Raw genomic sequence first — 22274 nt, 5'->3', positions numbered from 1 at the left:
TTGATTAATAATTGCCAACAACCTGGATAAAGAGTGTGAGACTAACTTGGGTGATTCATTCTGACAGCTCTGTACTGTACTGTGTTACACGAGCGCTGATGGCTCACGTCTGCTTGTAGATCAGCTGATCACAGCCTGGAAACAGCTGGAGCTCACAAAACAAATGATTCCGACTTATTTCTTTATCCCTGCTGCACTCAGTCGTAGAGTTCCTCTACCTGCCACATCCACTTTAACCCCAGACTACCTTTTACTGAGTACTACGGTAGGACCTGAGTACTTTTCAGAGCCTGTAGTTTTCACTTTTACTTCTGTAAAGAAGTTTAATGAGTACTTCAGCTATTACCGGAGTATTTGTACAGCTTGAGTATCTGTACTTCTTAACTACAGATTTTTTTTTTTACTTTTGTCCCTCTGAAAGTGTCTGATTATCAGTAATTATCTATTATTTACTGAATAATATGTAGAATATAAAGCAGAAGCTGTGGATGACTTACTGTAGTCAGTTCAGGAGAATCCTCAGAGTTTCTGCTCCTCATCATGATGGAAACATGAAAACATGTTGATGCTCTTTGAGCTGGAATCAGTCCAAAGCAGCCGTGAGTGTGAACCAACAGACATCATTATAATAACTCTGACATGAATCCTGATAGAAATCCTGCTCACTGACCTCTCTAACTGTAACTCTGTCACTGACACATCTGCCAACATCTGTTCCTGTAACAGCTCAGAGGAGTTCAGCACTTTCTGATTATTATCAGAAAAATCAGAACAGGAGGAGCGTTTTTGTAAATGTGGCTGAAAGCGGCGAGGCAAGTTTATTTATATAAGTTCATTTATATAGCACAATTCAACAACAAGGTGATTCAAAGTGCTTTACAGAGACATTAAAAAACAAAAACAATAAAAAGCATGATTTAAAAAACTGTAGATAAAATCAGAACAATAGATAAAATCAGTAGTTAAAATATAAGTTTTGAAATTTAAGCTTAAAAGTGTGGATTTGGTGCTTTATTCAAATGCAGCTGAGAACAGGTGAGTCTTCAACCTGGATTTAAATAAACTGAGTGTTTCAGCTGATCTGAGGCTTTCTGGGAGTTTGTTCCAGATATAAGGAGCATAAAAGCTGAATGCAGCTTCTCTGTGTCTGGTTCTGACTCTGGGAACTGATAAAAACTGGATCCAGATGACCTGAGGGATCTGGAAGGTTCATACTGGGTCAGGAGGTCATTGATGTATATGTGTATGGGAGACTGTGCATTGTGGCAACATCTGTTCCTTTGGAGGGTCTTCTCAAAAACTGGGCAGATACTAAGGAGAAACCACATCAGCCCATCCAAGCTGAGGCAGCTGATTTTTCTGAATGTCAACCTGCACTGAGGACAAACTGTTTGGCTGCTGAGTTTGGTTCTGTTCTGTGGATTTGTTTACAGTGGGCCTTTTTGTGTTGAATTAAACTTAAAGGTTTGATTAAAATATTAAACAACAGTAAGAATGCCTGCTTTTGTAACAGAACAAAAACACAGAATTAGGCAATTATAAGGCTTTTCATAAAAACACTACATGCAAAAGGGTTTGTCAGCACACAAAGCATTCACATTTGCCAAGTAAAGCTAAAGTATGAGGCTACAGAGGATAATAACTTAAGAGACATTTGGGAGCCACGAGACGTGCAAGATAATCCAGAGCTTAGATCTAAATAAGGAAGTCTTAACTCAGTAATGGAGAATATCCTCACACATTAAGAAGCACCGAGGGAGGGAAGTCCTTCATTACTCTGTCAGTCAGGTAGGTGATCAGTGAAGAACAGCACAGAATCTATGTACCTGCATGTTCAGCTCAATTTGTGGATGCAATAAGAAGTAAAGTGAGAGTGATCAGCTTACCAGTGACTGTGATATTAACCAGGTTACTGATGGCACCATTACTGGACTCACACCAGTAAACTCCGGTGTCGTGAGGCACCAGCGTACTGATTGAACATGATTGATCACGTTGCTGTTGTCCCCGCCCATCTCCACACTCAGCCCTCTGCAGTTTGCTTGTGTTTCTCCTCACAGTCCAATCAGAAAAGCTTTGGTCCTCCTCACAGATTACAGTCACAACATCTCCCTCAGAGACATCAGAGCTGTTGGGACTCACGATCAGACGAGCTGCGAGGAAGAAGAGAGGTTAGATATCACTCACGACTGAACTTCTGGGACCGCTCCGCCCCCTGGTGGCCTGATTTGATAGTGAAAAATTATTTTCTACCAGGCTGATGTAATAAAGCTGTGGAATCAGGACTGAGGTTTCGGGCATTTCCCCTCGGCTATTTGCAAGTAAGAAGAGCAAACATCTGAAGAGGCACAAGCTCCAACATTTTAGTAATATGAAGAACAACTTTGTTGCCTGACCAGCACGTTGTGGCCTGCAGCCTTCATAGGTTTAAGGTTTAAAAACATTTTTAGGATTATTTGGTTCAGTGGAAACTACTGCTACTGACAGTGAAAACATTTGCAGACCTTTTCAGAGGATGAGCATTTGTTCGAGGGTCCACTTTCTGCCCTGAGCCTGGTTCTGCCGGAGGTTTCTTCCTGTTAAAAGGGAGTTTTTCCTTCCCACTGTCGCCAAAGTGCTTGCTCATAGGGGGTCATATGATTGTTGGGTTTTTCTCTGTATCTATGAAGCGCCTTGAGGCAACTTTTGTTATGATTTGGCGCTATATAAATAAAATTGAATTGAATTGAATTCTGCCAGCTGTTCATTTCTGTGTATGCACAGGATTCTCTCCCTTTCCTCTCCTTTCACTGGTGGGTGAGAGGAAGTGGGCAAATTCTACAAATGTCATTTAAAGATTAAACGACTCACTACATGTTAGCTAGATAACACACATGTCTTAAAGACATAAAGACCTGGATGGCCGCTAACTTTCTGCTTCTTAATTCAGATAAAACTGAGGTTATTGTACTCGGCCCTGAAAATCTTAGTAATATCGTATCTAAGCAGATTCTTACTCTGACATTGTTGGGGATCACTCCTGAATTTACTTAAGCCTTAGAAAAGTAAAGTAGCCTAACAAAGTAGCTAAAATCGTGGACGTACAGCATTTGGACAGAGAGAGTGATATTAATTTTCTTTGCAAACAAACAAGAATCTTCAGGGTGCAATGTGTGCTGGGCAGCAGCCAGGAGCGAGGTCTCTGGTGAACCAATCCCTCGCTACAGATTCTAGCGAAGGGATGAGGCGTGTCACATCTCTGGTGGGGATGGAGCCTCAGTGCTTCTTTTAATATCTCTGAGCTTTCCCAATCACAACTATCTCTACTGAACTTTGGCTCCGTCTAAACAGTTCTTTGAATTACTTACTAAAACAATATATGACAGTAATGAGAAAGTGGCCACTTTCATGAGTAAATCATGTAAGCCTTATAAGATTTACTTATATGTAGTCTATGTTGTGATTCTACTGGTGTTACTGGTTCTGCTGGTGAGACGATGTGTTCACAGGAAACTTGAAGGTTTGTACATATTCATTCTTATTCATCGTGGTATTTTGTTTCCATTCTGTCATCATAATTTGGTCCATTTAGATTCTTAAATCATAAAAGTGTTTACTTTAACTCATTTCAGCAGATGGAGAAGATGACATCACCAGTGACATCACATACAGTGTTGTGAAATCATCAAATCCTCAACAACCTCCAGTCAAAGAAACCAGAGATGGAGGTTTGTGTGTTCACCCAGGTGTCATCCACATACCTGAACCAATGACTTGGTGGTGTTTCAGGGTAGGATAGCAAAGCCCTCTTTCCCACGTCTTCCATATACAAGTTGCCCACAATGGGTGAAACTGGGGAGCCCACGGCACACCCACGTTCCTGCCTGTAGAACTGACCCTTGCATGTGAAACAGGTGGAATTAAGACACAGTTTCAAAAGCAAGCACACCTGGTCCAACAGCCTTGTCTTGTTCTAACTGCTTCAGACAGTCTGTCACCCTCGTCCTGTGACCACTTCCTGGGTCTCTTTCAGTCTTCAAATATAAAGTTTTTACAGCTTATAGATTTTAAGTTCTGCTCCAATCATTTGGGTAAAGATAATAAACACTTTGATGGCCTATAAGTGAAAGTGAAAATGTGATAAACCAATAATATAATTAATAAATAATAAATAATTATATTTTTTGATAAGTGAAGTTCACTGAACTGAAAGGAAATTTTGGTTTGATGATGGTTGACATGTTTTCCAAATAGAAGTTTTTCCTCTAGTGAGGAGATGCAGGTGCAGCAGAGCATTGCTGGAAGAAATGATCCCAAGGGTGGAATCTCCTGAGAAATCTTCAGAGACCCAGCGAGAAGTAGGGACCATAGCTGACAGCCCAGGCAGGGGTTGAGGTCAAAGGTCATGCTGTTTGGGGACCTACTGGTCATCATGAGAAGATTCTGGAACCACAGCAATGACCATAAAGCTGCACTGGATGGAGAGCTGTGCCACGGGGCTTTCCAGAGGTAATCACGAGGAGATTGTGGACAACAGATGGAGATCTGAAGGATGAGGGGAGCGTTCCAAGCTCCAATCGACAGTGCAGAGAGGAAGGTCAAGGATGGCATCATGATTCTGTGAACAGAAAGCAGAAGCTATGGTGGTGACGGGGAATGACTGACAGCAATTTCCTATGAACATCACCTAATGCTGTGTCACTGTGCTATGCATGCTTTGACACTCTGAAGAGGGTCTTCCTTTGTGTCATTGTTGTTGTCATTTGCATCATGAACAAGACTGCTGAAGTGACTCAACAGGTGGGGTTACAACAGCAGTAAAATCATTGAATCCAATACCCTTTCCAAAAAAGGTTTTCTGCAGAGACGAAAGGACAATAGAGGAGTCATAAGTATCCCCCACAGGAAGAATGCATGAAATGAGGTGATGAGGGTTGATAGAGGCCATAAAACAGGAGTGCTGACAAAGGCCTGCAGCCTTGAAGATAACTGAAAGCCACATTGACAAACAGCAAAACTAACTGGTGTGTTTGTTATACCCATGTCTGCATACATTTGGACTCTGGTCATATGGACAGTGATAGAAACAACTGGAAGAGACATTTATGAAGCTCTGAGGAACTCAAACCACTCTGCATGTGTGATTTACACACCTGGAGGAGATGCACCACAAAGCTGGAATGATTTTGCAAATGTTAATTTCTATGTTTGACTGTTAGCATTCATTTGCTTACTTGGAGGGTGTCAATGGAAAATTGTATTTAGTAGTCAGTATAATCTTTTAGTGATATAAGTTTGCATATGGTAGAATGCTGCATGTAACATTCTAGGGTGTTCACCCCACATCCTAGGAGCATGAGAGAGGTCGTACCTTGTCTTATTGTTTTATGGTAGGATTAACGTAGCTATGTCTGTTTTAGTCTAAGTGCCTTTTGGTTTGATGAACTGCTGGACTTTGAGACCAGCAGGTTTAGGGAAGATCTTATGGGGCCACACTCTGACCCCCCCCCCACACACACACACACACACACCCACCCACCCAATGAAGTATAAAATAAAGACCGGGGCAGTTTCTCAGGCGCGAGTCTCTCAGTCCGGAGACTGCCCTTGCTTGCAAGAAATTCTGTGTGTTTCTCTTCTCTGAGTCTTTGCTGAAGAAGTATTTTAGAATATATTCCTTAACAGAGAGAACGATGCTCGTCACAGTTCTCTCCCTCATGCACGAGCAACACAAAGAGCTCTGGTGACTTGCGTCTTGTCTTTGCCATTGTAGTAGAATTGTCTTGGCGTTCCAGCAATAGGTCTGTGCTAGATGAACGTATCAGCAACCTTCAAACACGTGTGGAGAATTCATTATTTCTTTGACAGATTTTTTACTAAATAACAGAAAAAAGAAAGTAAGAGAAAAATCACCTGCACAAGTGCCGAGGTAGGTCTCCCTGCAGGATTGGTTTTCCCTTCATCAGGAGCAGCGCTGGGCTGTTTAAATCACGGACAAACAGGATCCTACAGTTGTTTATGTTTTTAAACCCATTTTGCACAGAGAGGCATTTTTTGGAAAATGCATTGATAGTAATATTGAATATTATTACACATCAAAAAAAATAACTACAGTAAAATAATCACATCGTGACGCCTCTGCCTTTCTAAATGGAGGGACAGTAACTGTGTGTGTATGTAAGCGTGTAAAACCTGAAGATGGTAAGATTAACAGTATTTTGTCTCTATCTGCCATTCTGCTATTCATCTCAACAATAACGTGGCGCACAGCGTGGCGTGAAAATAGCCACATGCAATGGAGCAAAATATGGGTGTGTGTGGTTGGAGGATGTGTTCATGCGCACAAAGGGGGGGTGGAAATTTTTCTTGTAAAACAAAGGGGGGCCCAGCAAACAAAGTTTGGGAACCACTGGTTTAAACGATGTTAGCTCAGAAATATTAGCTTCTGTCATGACTGATGAAGTTACTGGTTAATAAAGTTTCCAGTAAAGTGTTTAATCGCAGCCACAGATTGACTGTAAATATCCCGTTTTTCTTTAGTGCATCTGTAATAAATATGTGCAAGTTTCAGTGGTTCGTTTAAACTGTATGATACTTATACTGACCCAGGGTCAGTGTAAAATACAATCCTAGCTGTGTGAACAAAGCCTGGCTCCTTTAATCCTGCATGACAAACCTCAGGATGCAGGTTATTATTACTCTTTCCTGCTGGCACACCTGTCACACCTGAGAGTCAGCTAGAAACTTACAGTGACGTGGACATCATGCAAAGACTGCCAGACTCTGTAATACTGCAAATGATCAGTGACTCAGGTTAACAAAAAAGAAAGTAAGAGGAAATTTAATTCTATAAAACGTGAAAAATTCCACACACATGTAACTCACCACTGTGTGAACATCACAGGGGAGAAATCGTTTCTCTGAGTCAGAGATGAGTGTCAGTAACACAAAAGTAACACTCAGTGTCATGCAGTGACTTTTACACAACCAGATCAGATGAACCAACTCACACTAAAACATTTTGCTGCACTCTTTACACTTATTTCTTTTCTTTCTGCTCTTTGATGATGAGTGTCAGTAACACAGAAGTTGTCATGGTCCCCGCACCTCTCCAGCTGACAGCAGTCAGGCGCTTTGTTTTGTTTATTCTCCTCTCTCGCCTCTGCTCTCCCTTTCTCTCTCGTCCTCTCCCACTCTCTCTTTCTCCTGCCGGGGCGGAGCTCAGTATGGGCTCCTGCTCCTGGCCCACGCACCTGGAGATGATCAGCACACCTGCCGCTGATTATGAGAATTGGAGTCCTACTTAAGATGGCGAGTCTGCTCTACTCGTCGCTGGATCGTTGAGCCATCAGCGTCAGTTGTCCTGCACTCTGCAAAGTTTGTTCGTGTCTGAACCAGGAGACTAACTGTCTCTCTGTCTGTGTATAGATTTCCCCTGGACCTGTTTTCCCTGTGCACGGTGACTGAGCGTGAGCAAGAGTGATGGAGGAAAGAAGAGGAGCTGTGTGTGGTTGCGAGGGCTGTATGGAAATCTCCCCTCCCTGGACTCCTGCCCCTTTCACTCCCGGACCCTGGAACCCCTTTTTCCCAGACACCGTTGTGTGTGTGTGTGTGTGTGTGTGTGTGTCACCGTGGAGAACACTGTAAATAAATTCACTTTTGATTTGAAGAAACTTGTGGTCTGCGCCTGAGTCCGCTCCACTAATCGTGACAGAAGTAAAACTCAGTGTCATGCAGTGACTTTTACACAACCAGATCAGATGAACCAGCTCACACTAAAACATTTTGCTGCACTCTTTACACTTATTTCTTTTCTTTCTGCTTTCTGAGAGAAAAGCTCTTTATCAGTAACTTTTACAACTTCTGGCAGGTTAATGTCTGAACTTTGGAGTGAAACACACCCTTAGTTACAGGAAATAACACCACTGTCTGTAACTAAGTGAATCCACCTTAACACCACCTGTGTGTGTGTGACTGCATTACACTCCCACTGCTGGGAACCTGAACAAGAACCAGAACAAAGTCTAAAATAGAAGCTGACAAACAGCTGCACCACCGAGTGACACTTTATTTTATAAACTTCACAACAGGTTTCATGTTGTGACCTGTGGAGGTGAAAAGACACAAAACCTGTTTTACAGCTTTTGAGCTGCAGGCAGGATTGAAACACACCTTAGTTAAAAGTCAAACAGCAACATTTGTCTCCTCCCCTCACGTCACTCAAATGTGACAAACCAGGAAACAGGAAGTTCTTCGTCCTCAGTAAAGAGAGACGCACAGACGATCAGACTGAGCTCAGACCAAACTAGCAGCTTCCTCTGAGTGAGTCCAGCTACAGGAGAGAAAAGTGGAAAACTCCAACACTGCTGCTTCAAGCTGCTGACGCTCCACACACTGAATGTGAGTTTGAGCAAAAACACGACTCAAAGGACGTTTCAGTGAAGGTGGTAGAGGAGGGAGGGGAGCCAGGACTGACTGTACTTCCTGTCTGCTGTTTTCAGCTTCACTCACAGACTCAATGGCTTCCAGATCAGAGGAGGATCTCTGCTGTCCGGTCTGTCAGGAGGTCTTCAGAGATCCTGTTATTCTGTCATGTAGCCACAGCTTCTGTAAAGACTGTCTGAAGAGATGGTGGAGAGAGAGACCAACACACGAGTGTCCAGTTTGTAAGAGAAGATCTTCAAAGGATGAACCACCTTTATGTCTGGCTTTAAAGAACCTGTGTGAGTCGTTCTTACAGGAGAGAGATCAGAGAGCTTCAGAGGCTCTCTGCAGTCTGCACTCTGAGAAACTCAAACTCTTCTGTCTGGACCATCAGCAGCCAGTGTGTGTCGTCTGCAGAGACTCAGAAAAACACACCAATCACAGATTCAGACCCATCGATGAAGCTGCACAACAACACAAGAAGGAACTTCAGGAAACTCTGGAGCCCTTAAAGAAGAAGTTAAAGGTTTGTGAAGAAGTTCAAGTGAAGTTTGATCAAACAGCAGAACACATTAAGGTCCAGGCCCGACACACAGAGAGGCAGATTAAGGAGCAGTTTAAGAAGCTTCAGCAGTTTCTAGCAGAGGAAGAGGAGGCCAGGCTGGCTGCACTGAGGGAGGAAGAGGAGCAGAAGAGTGGGATGATGAAGGAGAAGATGGAGGCTCTGAGCAGAGAGATAGCAGCTCTTTCAGACACAGTCAGAGCCACAGAGGAGGAGCTGAGAGCTGAAGACGTCTCATTCCTGCACAACTACAAGGCTGCAGTGGAAAGAGTCCAGCGCTGCCCCCTGCTGGATGATCCACAGCTGCCCTCAGGAGCTCTGATAGACCAGGCCAAACACCTGGGCAACCTGACCTTCAACATCTGGAACAACATGAAGGACATGGTCTCCTACACTCCTCTCATTCTGGACCCAAACACTGCTCATCCAAACCTCATCCTGTCTGAAGATCTGACCAGTGTGAGACGAGGAGGAGAGAAGCAGCAGCTTCCTGATAATCCAGAGAGGATTCATTGGTCCTGCTCTGTCCTGGGCTCTGAGGGCTTTAACTCAGGGACTCACAGCTGGGATGTTGAAGTTGGAGACAGTACATGGTGGACACTGGGTGTGTTAGCAGAGTCTGTGCAGAGGAAGGGAAACATACTGTCTGGATTATGGAGAATAGCGTTCAAGAAAGGTAAATACTACACAGGCTCACCATCAGCTCCATCCACGACTCTCTCAGTCCAGAAGAAGTTCCAGAGGATCAGAGTGAATCTGGACTGGAACAGAGGAAAGCTGTCGTTCTCTGATCCTGATACTAACACACACATACACACCTTCACACACACTTTCACTCACAGGATGTTTCCATACATTGGCACTGGTGATGGTGGTAAACTGAAGGTGTTGCCGTTGAAGGTGTCAGTGTCAGTGCAGCAGATGAGTTGAGGATGATGATGTTTCTAATGTTGTTTCCTGTCAGTGAGTTGAAGCTGTTAAACTGCAGCTGTCCTCCTGCTGCCTCGTTGTTCCAAAGCTCTTTGTTTCTCTTTTAGTTTCACTCTTTCTTTCTGTTTCTGCTGTCCACCTTTTCACATGGAAAATCATTTCACTGTTTCTCACTGAATGACTCCCCAAACTAGATTTGAAGTTCTATCAAGTTTCTAATCATTACAAGTGATTCATGTTTCTATTTGATGTGTAAATGGAGATGATTTAGTTTGCTGGGATATGGACTGACATGTGTTGAATGGGAGGAGCAGTTTGTTGTTGTCTTCTTGTCTGTTTATGACAACAATAAATATGTTGTTGAAACAATGATTCATGTTTAACTCCATATATGAAATGTTTCTGATCTTTGAATTCTGTTTGATTAAAGACTTTCTTCATGACACAAATGAGATTTCAGTGTATTAATAGAACTAAATAAGCTCAGAGTTGAAAGGCTGGAGTATTATGTACGTGCTTCACTGTCAGGATCTTCAGGGGGATTCAAAGGGAAACATCAAACTGCTGTAATGAGATAAACTAGTTGGGCTGAACACACTTATCTGTAGTTTGTCTCCATCCAGGATCATCAGAATATAATGAACATGTGTGAAGAGCCACAAAATGCTGCTGCCCTCTCAGCATGATGAGCTCCAGCCTTTGTTAGCAGGACAACAGGAAACATGAGACAACTTTCAGAGACAGTAACCAACTGTGGCCACAAGATGGCAGCAGCTGATCTGAGATCCTTTATTGGACAGAAGGACTCTGCTCTGTGACGTCATCAGAGAGACGGCCTTCACTCTGATAGATCTGACGTCATGTCTGCACTGCGATGATGAAAGCTGATAAACACATTGTTATTGATCCATGAAATCACCTCTGTCCTCTCAAGTGTAGCTGTTTACAGAGCTGAAGAAGTCCTTCATCATCAAAACAGACAAACATGTATTTCCTGTATTAAGTGACGTCATCCTCACTCTGACCTCTTACATACATTCTGTTCAGTTTTCCTGCTGTAAGAAATAAACTGTGTGAAAATAGAAATGCAGGGAAACATCCATTAAGTGAACAAAGTCCAAAGAAATAAACTTGGACTGTTTTTTGAAGCCTAAATAAAATGTGAATAAACTTTATAGATACATTTGAAACCAGCTACTCTGTGACTTTACACACTCACACAGTAACAGAGCTGATTCCTGATTGGAGCAGCACAGAGTTAGTCTTCTTTTCTGGCTGTGGATTGGTTCGTCAGGATTTCCCCCTTTACAGGTTTAAAAACAATCTCTGTTTCTACATTTTTTGACCTCCTTCTTGTGTCTAAAGGTGAAGCAGCACCAGCCTCCTCTGATCCTCATGTTGTAGCTCTGTGTGTCCAGCAGGGGGCAGAACACCTCCAAACTGTGCCAGCAGCTCTCACTGTGAGCTCAGACGTTTGTGGACACTCAGTTTGTTTGAACATAGTAAATAATCAGAGCTTCTCAGACTGTTTATGGGGACACCACCTGCCCGAGGGTGTACTGTGTCAGAGAGGTGGTGTATGGTGCTGGGTGTAGTCTCTCTGCTGGTTCACAGTTTTTACTGAGGAGCTGTGTTCATGTCAGGAAGGTTTCGTCTGATCACTGTGGTGCAGTTTGGTTTATTCTGTTTCTGAGTGTTTGTAGGATCAGTCTCTGCAGGTCACCTGATACCTGGCAGTGAAGTGTTTATAAATCAGCTCCGTCAGATTTAATCCAACAGAATAACATGTAAAACACTCCAGGGCTTTTACTCTGAAACTTTCTCCAGAGCTGTCTGGAGTTTTCTTACATTAAAATATTCTGGGATTACCAGACTGTCCACATCATGTGTCCTACAAAACTTTCATCCACAAATATACCCTGACATTAAACCCAAATAGATCTGAGAGCGAGTCATTAGTATCAGTACTCTGTGTGTGTGTGTGTGTGTGTGTGTGTGTGTGTGTGTGTGTGTGAGAGAGAGAGATATTCAGGTAACTTACTGGGTTACTGCACATGCTCACACCTTTTCAGCACAACAGGTGCAGTTTGGTGTTTTACTGCCTCCTGCTGGAACAATGATGGCAGCTCTCAAGACTTTATTGGTTATTGTCATTTCGTGTTACACAGCCTGAAACGAAATACTGTTCCTCAGCAGCCTCTACAGTGCAATAACCAATATATTTTAAAAAGAATAAATACAGTTTAAAGGGAATAAGTTTAAAAAAGAGCAGCAAAAAAGGCATAAATAGCTTAAAATCTAAGTTCTAAAAAAACCTCCAGTTTTTATTAATATTTTATTATTTATCAAATTATTATAAACTAAAAATATTTTTTACGTGATAAACGACTTCAGTGCTTCGTCCATGACCTCCTGAAGGTAAAGGGCCCAAAGAGCCAATCAGCAGCTCTGAAACAGGAAATATGACTCATGGAGAAGTTCACAACAGTTTCAGCTGCCAGTTGTACTCATCACCATGGAGACTGTCTCCATGGTGGAGGCAGAGTGACAGTGTTGTAGATGCTGCATTTTGAAGCCTCAGTGTTTATGTTGTGCCCTTAAACAGGGGAAATAGTGAGGAGAGGTGAAAGAGCGGCACAGACACGCAGCTCTCACTCTCACTCGTCTGTATTGAGTGAAGGAGGAAGCGCGCGAACCCACCTACTGGAGCCCTGAGGCATTAACAATGGATCGACGCACAATCAACCCAGGCAAAACTTTCACTACTTATCTCCCTCTATATTCCCACTGCATATTCTATTCGAAAACAGTCAAAGCAACAAATAAAACATTAATAAGGGCATGACATGAAATGTAAGGAACAGAGATGTACAACTTCAAAACTAATCAAATTTATGATCCACCACATTTATATTTTTGTTCACAGCCATGTACACATCAAACTCTCATCTTTCTGTCCAAAAACAAAACAAAAAGATTCCCTGTAAATTTGACCTTTTCCTTAAACTGTCCATTATAGCGTGGTCTTCCTACTTATCTTGACACAATACTCAGTCGCGTTGCCTGCTGCAAACTTAAAAGAAGTCTGACGAATGAAGTGACTGTGAGTGTGTCTGACGTCACGGTGTGTGTGAAAAGGTATCCAGCTGGGGCAGACATGATTCTGCAGGTCACCTGCCCAGTGGACAAAAAGAAATAAAATAGTTGTGTGGATGATATATGAATGATAATACGAAGAGTGTTTTGTGTCTCTCAGCCTGAAACAACTGTAATGCCACTTTCTGTTTTGGAGAAAGGACAGTTAAAAAAAGATGTGTGTTGTTTTAAGCAGTGATGAGAATAATGAAGATGTGATGAGAGAGCAACACAAAAGTATAAGTACAGGGTTGATGCTCTTTACAGGAAGGGTCAGAGCAGACTCTACCTGCTGAGGCGGCTGAGGTCATTTGGAGTCCAGGGAGCGCTTTTAAAGACCTTCTATGACTCTGTGGTGGCATCTGTCATTTTTCACAGTGTGGTATGTTGGAGCAGCAGTTTATCTCCCGCCCCATGCATGTAGATGTTGCTGAACTGCAGAGCTGCTTCAGTGACAGACTGCTGCATCCTCGATGCATGAAGGAGTGTTTCCACAGGTCCTTCCTCCCTGCAGCTGTCAGACTGTACAATCTGAACTGCTCCCAACAAACACAGATGTTTACATCAGCGCTGTATCGTGCACTGTTTTATCAACCGATTCACACTACAACCAGGGTTGCCTCTTATCTGTATTTAATTTTATTTAATTTAACAACAGTATGGTACTCAGTTTTTGGTAACCATTGTCCTTCATGTAAATATGTAAGAATTGTGTATGTTTCTGTTCTGTGTCATGTGTACTGTTTGTTTGTATATGTGTTTTCTTGCTGCTGTTACACCCAAGTTTCCCCTTGTGGGACAATTAAATTGATATAACAACACTCGTGGTAAAGTTGTGGACTGGAAGAATACCTGACCAAGATTATCTTGCAATGTTTTGCAGCCGCCAGTCAAGCCGGTAGATAAATGTCTGTGATTGTCGCAGGTGGCTGTGTGGCTGGCAGGAGCTCTTTCCTATCAGTTTGTCCCCACCTTCACCTATGGTCACGAGCTTTGGGTAATAACCAAAAGAATCCGATTCTGGATATGAACTGCAACTCTCTTTACATTGGCCTTTCCTCCACCCTTCTCGTTAGATTGCAGACTGTCCAGAATGCGGCGGCACGCCTTTTGACAGGTAGCAGGAAGTTTTCTTCCATCACTCCTGTTCTTGCTGGCTTGCACTGGCTTCCAATTAAATACCGTATTCAATTTAAAATATTACTTTTCACCTACAAAACCATTAATAACTTGGCGCCGAGCTACCTCAATGAGCTTCTCAGGTTACACACTCCTGTCAGAGCACTTAGCTCTGCTACCCAAATTCTTCTGGAGCAACCTCGTTCTCGGCTGAAGTCTCGCAGTGACCGCGCGTTTGCTGTAGCTGCCCCGGTCTTATGGAACAACCTTCCTGTCGCTATCCGGGCGTCTGACTCTATGCCACTGTTTAAATCACGGCTTAAGACTCATTTCTTTAATCTTGCCTTTCCACCCAGTTAACACTTGTGTGCGCTGGTACATTTTTTATGCTTGTGAACTACTTTTATATCTTATGATGGTTTTTATAATTGATATGTGCCAGGTCCTTTCTCTTTTCCCTCCCATCTCCCTTTTCCTATTTTATTTTTGTCAAGCACCTTGGTATACCCTTGTTTTTTTAGTGTGCTTTATAAATAAAGTTTATTTATTTATTTATTATTTGTTGCTGTTTAAGCTTGTCAATTTCAGACCTCTGTCTCTGAAGTTCAACGTTCTGCATTTCCAGGTCTTTCAGTTTTGCGACATGGTCTGACAGAAAAGAACATAAATAAGTCAATATGAATTTTATTTATCTGCATCATTTGAATCTTTTCATTTTTAGTAGGTTAGATTATTGAATAAATAATGAATAAATAATAAAAATAAAAAAATTAATGAGAAACGTTAGTGATAGATTCATGAAGTGACATTGATATCTCTGTAACAGGGGCTCATATGAAGGTTTCCTCATGCTGTCATTTTTCTCACTACCTGACATCATACTCTACCTTTATTCTCTTGTTTTAAGGTCCTGATTTCCACTTTCTGTTCAGCCACTGAGGCAGTCAGCTCTCTGAGCACAGCATGGATTTCCTGTGGACAGGGTTGTTGGTTTGAAATCTGCTGGTCAAGAATTTCATTATCTGCCTCTGTCTGATTTGTGGAAACAGAGCAGACCAGAAGCAACAGCGAGAACTTCAGCGTGATCTCCATTCTGTCAGTGAAAACTCAACAGTATCTGTGTGTCATCTGCAAACCTGACTGACTTTTATATTACACAGTACAGAGGGGAGGTCACTGTAGCATTAGATTCAACCTTATTCTAGTGAATCAGTGACTAATGTAATCTTTATGACTTTCAGATGCAGTACAAGGAGAAGAACAAGTGAGTATCAATGATTGTCAACTGATAGTAAAACATGAGCATGTGTGTTTCCACCAACTGACCAGAGCTTAGAGGACAAATATCAAAATGTGTGCTCAGATACAGATGTTTAAGCAGCTGTGAAAGAACATATCTGGAAGTTTTTGGCACTGAGGAAGTAATTGCCTTTGATTATGGAATTCCTCTAATAACTCAGAGCAAAAATACTCTAAGCGACAAAATGCATAAAGTAATCTTTACAACTTTTACAAGGTACAAGACTACAAAGAGATAAACAAGTGAATGTCAATGATTATCAGCCGTTCATAAAATTAATCAGCACGTGTTGTTTTAGAAAATCCAATGTGAATGTAGGAACCATGAAGGTCACTGACATGGTATAACTTGAAGATGAACTTCTACTCTTCATGTGTAACATGACACTTGGTTGACCACCCTTCCCACTCCAGTTCAATAAAACCACAGCTGTCCTTTTTTGTTTCTTTCTTCTCTGACCACTTAGGTGAGAAAGCTAGTGTTCAATGCTTTTCAGAGAATGAATTAATCTCTGACCCTTCCACTCCAAGCACTCCTCCAGATGCAGTGAACAGTCTTATAAGCAATACAAGAGCATGCTGAAGAGTCTTGGTTGCTAAATACAGCAAAAGTATTCGGGCCCCTTGAACTTTTCCACATTTTGTCACATTACAGCCGCAAACATGAATCAATTTTATTGGAATTCCACGTGAAAGACCAACACAAAGTGGTGACCACGTGAGAAGTGGAACGGAAATCATACATGATTCCAAACATTTTTTACAAATAACTGCAAAGTGGGGTGTGCGTAATTATTCAGCCCCCTTTGGTCTGAGTGCAGTCAGTTGCCCATAGACGTTGCCTGATGAGTGCTAATGACTAAATAGAGTGCACCTGTGTATAATCTAATGTCAGTACAAATACAGCTGCTCTGTGACGGCCTCAGAGGTTGTCTAAGAGAATATTGGGAGCAACAACACCATGAAGTCCAAAGAACACACCAGACAGGTCAGGGATAAAGTTATTGAGAAATTTAAAGCAGGCGTAAGCTACAAAAAGATTTCCCAAGCCTTGAACATCCCACGGAGCACTGTTCAAGCCATCATTCAGAAATGGAAGGAGTACGGCACAACTGTAAACCTACCAAGACAAGGCCGTCCACCTAAACTCACAGGCCGAACAAGGAGAGCGCTGATCAGAAATGCAGCCAAGAGGCCCATGGTGACTCTGGACGAGCTGCAGAGATCTACAGCTCAGGTGGGGGAATCTGTCCATAGGACAACTATTAGTCGTGCACTGCACAAAGTTGGCCTTTATGGAAGAGTGGCAAGAAGAAAGCCGTTGTTAACAGCAAACCATAAGAAGTCCCGTTTGCAGTTTGCTACAAGCCATGTGGGGGACACAGCAAACATGTGGGGGACACAGCAAACATGTAGGGGACACAGCAAACATGTAGGGGACACAGCAAACATGTGGAAGAAGGTGCTCTGGTCAGATGAGACCAAAATGTAACTTTTTGGCCAAAATGCAAAACGCTATGTGTGGCGGAAAACTAACACTGCACCTCACTCTGAACACACCATCCCCACTGTCAAATATGGTGGTGGCAGCATCATGCTCTGGGGGTGCTTCTCTTCAGCAGGGACAGGAAGCTGGTCAGAGTTGATGGGAAGATGGATGGAGCCAAATACAGGGCAATCTTGGAAGAAAACCTCTTGGAGTCTGCAAAAGACTTGAGACTGGGGCGGAGGTTCACCTTCCAGCAGGACAACGACCCTAAACATAAAGCCAGGGCAACAATGGAAGGGTTTAAAACAAAACATATCCATGTGTTAGACTGGCCCAGTCAAAGTCCAGATCTAAATCCAATCGAGAATCTGTGGCATGATCTGAAAACTGCTGATCACAAACGCTGTCCATCTAATCTGACTGAGCTGGAGCTGTTTTGCAAAGAAGAATGGGCAAAGATTTCAGTCTGTAGATGTGCAAAGCTGGTAGAGACAGACCCTAAAAGACTGGCAGCGGTAATTGCAGCAAAAGGTGGTTCTACAAAGTATTGACTCATGGGGCTGAATAATTATGCACACCCCACTTTGCAGTTATTTATTTGTAAAAAATGTTTGGAATCATGTATGATTTTCGTTCCACTTCTCACGTGTACACCACTTTGTGTTGGTCTTTCACGTGGAATTCCAATAAAATTCTGTCTGGACAATGTCATATCATGAGTAATAATTAAAAATAATCCATATACATAAAACAAACACATGCACACACACACAGTGACATTTTAGACCTTCAGAATACTGTATATACTTTGGGCATCTCGGTGCTGATCCAGAATCCTTACATGATTATTTATTACTAGAGCTACAATAATAAAGCAATGAGGAGGGGGAAGTAATAAATATGAAATAATGTATTTATGATGATTCCATTTGTTTCACTATCCACTCTGTGCAGGGCAAAGCTTATTACATGTTTAAACTGTAGAGATACAATAATTTTACTGCTGTAAAATCCAAATTTTGTCTTATTTAAAATATAAATCTAATATAATCTGCTTCTTAATGTATGTTCTTTAAAATACAGCTTGTGTTTTTTAATATATTATAATAATTATTATGTGGACATGCATATTAGATCGTTTTTTAGTGGAATATAATCCCTCCAGAAAGGCAGGAAAAGCTATGTAACTTGCTTTAAAACGAAATATGTTCCCTAAAACGGTGACAGAGCTACAGACACATGACAGCCTTACACAGGTAGCCAGCAGCTATGACCAGCACTACTTGTGCAGTTAATAAAAGGACAGGTAATGTTTGTCGCGCTGTTGCACACACAGCACGCTCATTTGTTTCAGTTCGTCAGTTGCAACAAGACAACTTACCAACGTGTACGTAATAAGCTGATACTCCTGGGTGCTACACACTACAGTGTACGCTGTACACCTACTTACTGGTTGTGTCGCATCAGTCTGTGTCTCTGAGTTAACTTGTGTTTCTCCTACAGCTCCGGACCGCTAAAAATGCGCGTGCTCTTTGTGAGCTCGTTCCCGGCTCGTAACCAGCGCGTTCTGCCGTCAAGGGCGATCATTGGTTAAATGTGATCATGTGACTGATGCAAGCCAGATCTTTTCATTTAGCAAAACTGTGATTAATAGTTAAATATTATTGTTGAGGGGCACAGACAAGACTCCGCAAAAAAATTTTAAAAGTTGCCTCAACAAAAGGGCACTCTGGGCACCCATCAGGAAAGGGGCGGGTGCTCAAGCCCCTCCAGCCCCCCCCTCTGCACGTGCCTGCTGTTACACCATCGTAGGTTATACAGGCACTGATCCAATAGGTGTTTTGGCAGCCATCTGCTGTGACTGGTTGGGGGTGACGGAAAAGAGACGAGGGCAGATGGCGACAGGATAAAAGACACACATCAGGAAGAGACAAAGTTTATTACTCCTACTGATTAAATATCACAAACAACAGCCAATACAAACTAAACAACAAGCTAACAGGGGTGCTGCAGTCTTGGAATAAAACTGCAGAGATGATCAGTCTATGAAACCAAAGGTGCGTTTTATATTGGGAGAAGTACCAAAAATGTAAATAATGGGATATAAACTTGGCACTAGGACAAGCAAATGATTTTAAACTGGGCAGGAAAAATAAGATGCTTTTGAGTGGAGTCTCATGGGTCCCCCAAATATTTGTATCTTTACAAGAAATAATAATAACCAAAGCGCAAAAAAAGAGTAATATTTGGCATAATTAAAACTTGCCTACTAAGAATGACATAAAAATTACATAAAGTAGCACAAACACTTTAATATGCCACGGGTAAATTGAGCTGTGGCATTTTTCCTTTTTAAATCCGCCTTTTTTCTGAGCTAATTGAAAGCTGTTTAGAGATCCGTGGTTCTTTCACAGAAAATGATGCATTACTGTAAACTGAACACAATATAAAGTATTTAAAATGAGTTAAGCTTTACACATGTGCCGCAGTGACATTACTGCAGGTGTGATTCACTGACAATCACTTCCTCACTGAATGTTTCAGTGGTGCAGTTGCTCGGGCCTCTGAATCTCTGTTTTTTTGTATTTACCTGCTGCTGATGCTCCTCATGCTTACCTCTGGTCTTACCTTTGCTTCTTCCCCTCTGCTTGGATCTTCACCCATGTGCCTGTTGGACTGTCCTCTCCTCTGTAAACTCAGAGACCTCCTTGCCCTCCCCATTACACATTCTGGCTAAACTTGATAAAAAAAAATACTGTAAAACCAATGTGTCCTGCATTTGAGTCCAATTATCATGAACATAATTTCTCTCTTTTTAGTTAATAGATCAGATTGTGTGCTTTATAACATGTTTCCTTTATTTGCCTTTTCTTTCTGTGGTCATGTTAAAAAGCAGAGTGTAGTATATTGTTAGAGAATTGAGCCTGTCCACAGTAAAATAGTCACTTCTTTAAACTTAGTCCAAAATGGTGAGAAGAACCTTAACCTCACCTCAGAGTCTGACCTTAAACAACATTCAGTGTTCTGTTCTTCTTTCTGCTTTGTCCTCTCTTGTTTTCATCCATGTTTCTAGAGTTACATTTATTTATACTTTGTGTCGGCTCAGTGATTTATTTTTCTGTCTGCAGGTAGAAAAATCATTGACGTTTGCAGATGACACAGATGCTGTTATGTTTTCAGTGACTGAATGGAGATCATTGCAGTTTTCTTTGTTCTTTTTCCACAGATCAGACCACGAGCAGACTGCACTCCAACAACCCCGTCCACACTACATTTGACTGGTACTCACACTGCCCTTGAACATAAACTAAACAACATGTTGATTCCACCATGTTAGAAGATTTATAGAACTATCATATCATCCCCTTTATGCCTCCGTACTTAAGTAAGTACTTAAGTAAGTAAGTACTCATTCACCCCTCTTTCTGTCATGGTATAAAAAGCTCAGGTTTGCACAGACACACATACTACGTCTGAAAAGAAGATCCAAGGTAAAGTGTTGGGTCGGGTAGTGAGACTATGCTTAATGGTAATTTGTGACATGACAATATTGCTGTAATTTCCAGAGAAATTGATGGCGGAAGGAAGAAGATCTTGCACAGTTCATTTTGCACTTGCATTAGAGCATGAAGCAAAGGTGGAGAGTCAGAAGACTGAAACTGACCAGTTGAAACAACAGCAGTTTTTTTTAATCATACGCACTGGACTCTAAACTAAATATATATATATATATATATACATATATATATATATATATATATATATATACATATACATATATATATAGTTAAATAATATTTAACTATATATATATATATATATATATATATATATATATATATATATATAATTTTTTAGGGGTGCAACGATACACAAAATTCACGGTTCGGTTCGATACTTTGGTGTCACGGTTCGATATTTTTTCGATACAAAAAAATGTTCATGCATTTTTAATTTGTCATTTATTAAAATTATAAATATATATTTTAACTCAAAAGTACAGTTTTTAAATTTAACCCTAACCCTTGTGCGTGTTTTTTATTTTGACAGCGAATGCGCACCTGCGGACCACTTATGTGCAGCCCTGGTTATTTAGCTCGTCATATTGCAGCCACAGAAATTCTTTTGTCCATGAAACCATAAAGCTGCACTTTCTTTTTGCCTTATAGTCTGATTTGTCATAACTTCTCCGTTTTGTGGTAAGCTTTTCTTTGGCTGTCACTTCTTCACCCTGACCTGTCTTATTTGGCTCAGCAGAACTGAAATGCTTTTACACACGCACTCACATAAGCTCAGCGATTCTCTGCGCGATCAACCTCTCACATGTTTAAGCTTGCTGCGGGAGATTTCACTTGTCATGTTTGCATAGTAAGCTAACGATTAATAAGACGATGTCAGAGGAATTGGTGCACAAATTATCATCACTCACAGATCAGTGCTGTCGCTCTCTATACACAGTTCGCACGATTGCAAAGTGAAAGCAAAAAAACAAGCGCAAATTCAAACGCGACTTCAATATGTCACATATTGACAGTGGCTCACCGATGCCAATGACATAATTACCCAGCTACATTTCTGAAAGAATGCAAAAGCATTGACATATATTTTTCCTACAATAGCCCGACGGGCAGGGAAGAGATAGATTTTGGTAGCCCGACTGAAAAAATCGCTAGCTCCGGGACGTCGGGCTAGCGATATTGCGAGCCCTGTATCTGATTGAGGAATCACTCATCTTTGGAAAAGAGAGTTTATTACAGAGAAATGGCTCTTTCCAAAATAAAAGCTATACTATCCGCTTCTTCTGGGCTATATTCTCAGCAGCATAAGGAGAATCATGTGCTAACAGCTGTCTAAATGACTCGGCTAAAGTTAGTAGCATGCTTGCTTTTTTTTGTCTGCTTCCACTTGTCTTTGCACTAGGATGATGTCGGCGTAAATGTGCAGTCATATTCGTTGTGTTCCCACTAGTGCTTTCAGGTTAATCTCGTTGAAATGACCTTAACGCCACAACACGGCAAATCTCCGTTAACGAGCTACCGCCGATCGCCCCGTGCATGGGGCTAGACGGCCAACACGTTAACGAGCTAACTGCGCTAACACACTAGTTCCCACCCATGTAATTGAGCATTGCATGGCACATCCAACATACTGTTTTACTTTAGTCCATGACTCGCTTACCTTCAGGGTCATACGTCACATTAAAACCAAAATAATTCCAAACGCCAGATCTGAATGAGGTTCAATTTGCCTGTTGCAAGTAGAGCTTAACTTCTGTCTCGCTAGCTTGCCCTGCGCTCTTCCTTCTGACGATGCTGTCTGTGTTGAGCGCTCAGTGGA

At 41.7% G+C, this 22274-nt stretch overlaps 3 protein-coding genes across 2 annotated transcripts in view; 2 read left to right on the top strand and 1 right to left on the bottom strand.

The window, feature by feature from the left end:
- The window catches only part of LOC309693309 (hemicentin-2-like), a 1543010-nt gene that overhangs the window by 157978 nt on the left and 1362758 nt on the right, over window positions 1–22274 (bottom strand).
- LOC309693926 (nuclear factor 7, ovary-like) overlaps window positions 1–22274 on the top strand; it is a 318283-nt gene that overhangs the window by 186528 nt on the left and 109481 nt on the right. The window lies entirely within an intron of this gene.
- On the top strand, window positions 8199–10327 carry LOC309693947 (nuclear factor 7, brain-like). Its single transcript, XM_082513626.1, has one exon. The coding sequence runs from the start codon at window positions 8498–8500 to the stop codon at window positions 9893–9895; it is 1398 nt and encodes a 465-aa protein (XP_082369752.1). The 5' UTR covers window positions 8199–8497; the 3' UTR covers window positions 9896–10327.

This window comes from Aulonocara stuartgranti (genome assembly GCF_965226115.1).
Source record: "Aulonocara stuartgranti genome assembly, chromosome: 3".
Classification (NCBI taxonomy): Eukaryota; Metazoa; Chordata; class Actinopteri; order Cichliformes; family Cichlidae; genus Aulonocara; species Aulonocara stuartgranti.
This window is presented reverse-complemented; position numbering and strand designations above follow the sequence as displayed.

Coding starts and splice junctions, on each gene's coding strand:
- LOC309693947 (XM_082513626.1), top strand. CDS start 8,498: ATGGCTTCCAGATCAGAGGAGGATCTCTGCTGTCCGGTCTGTCAGGAG.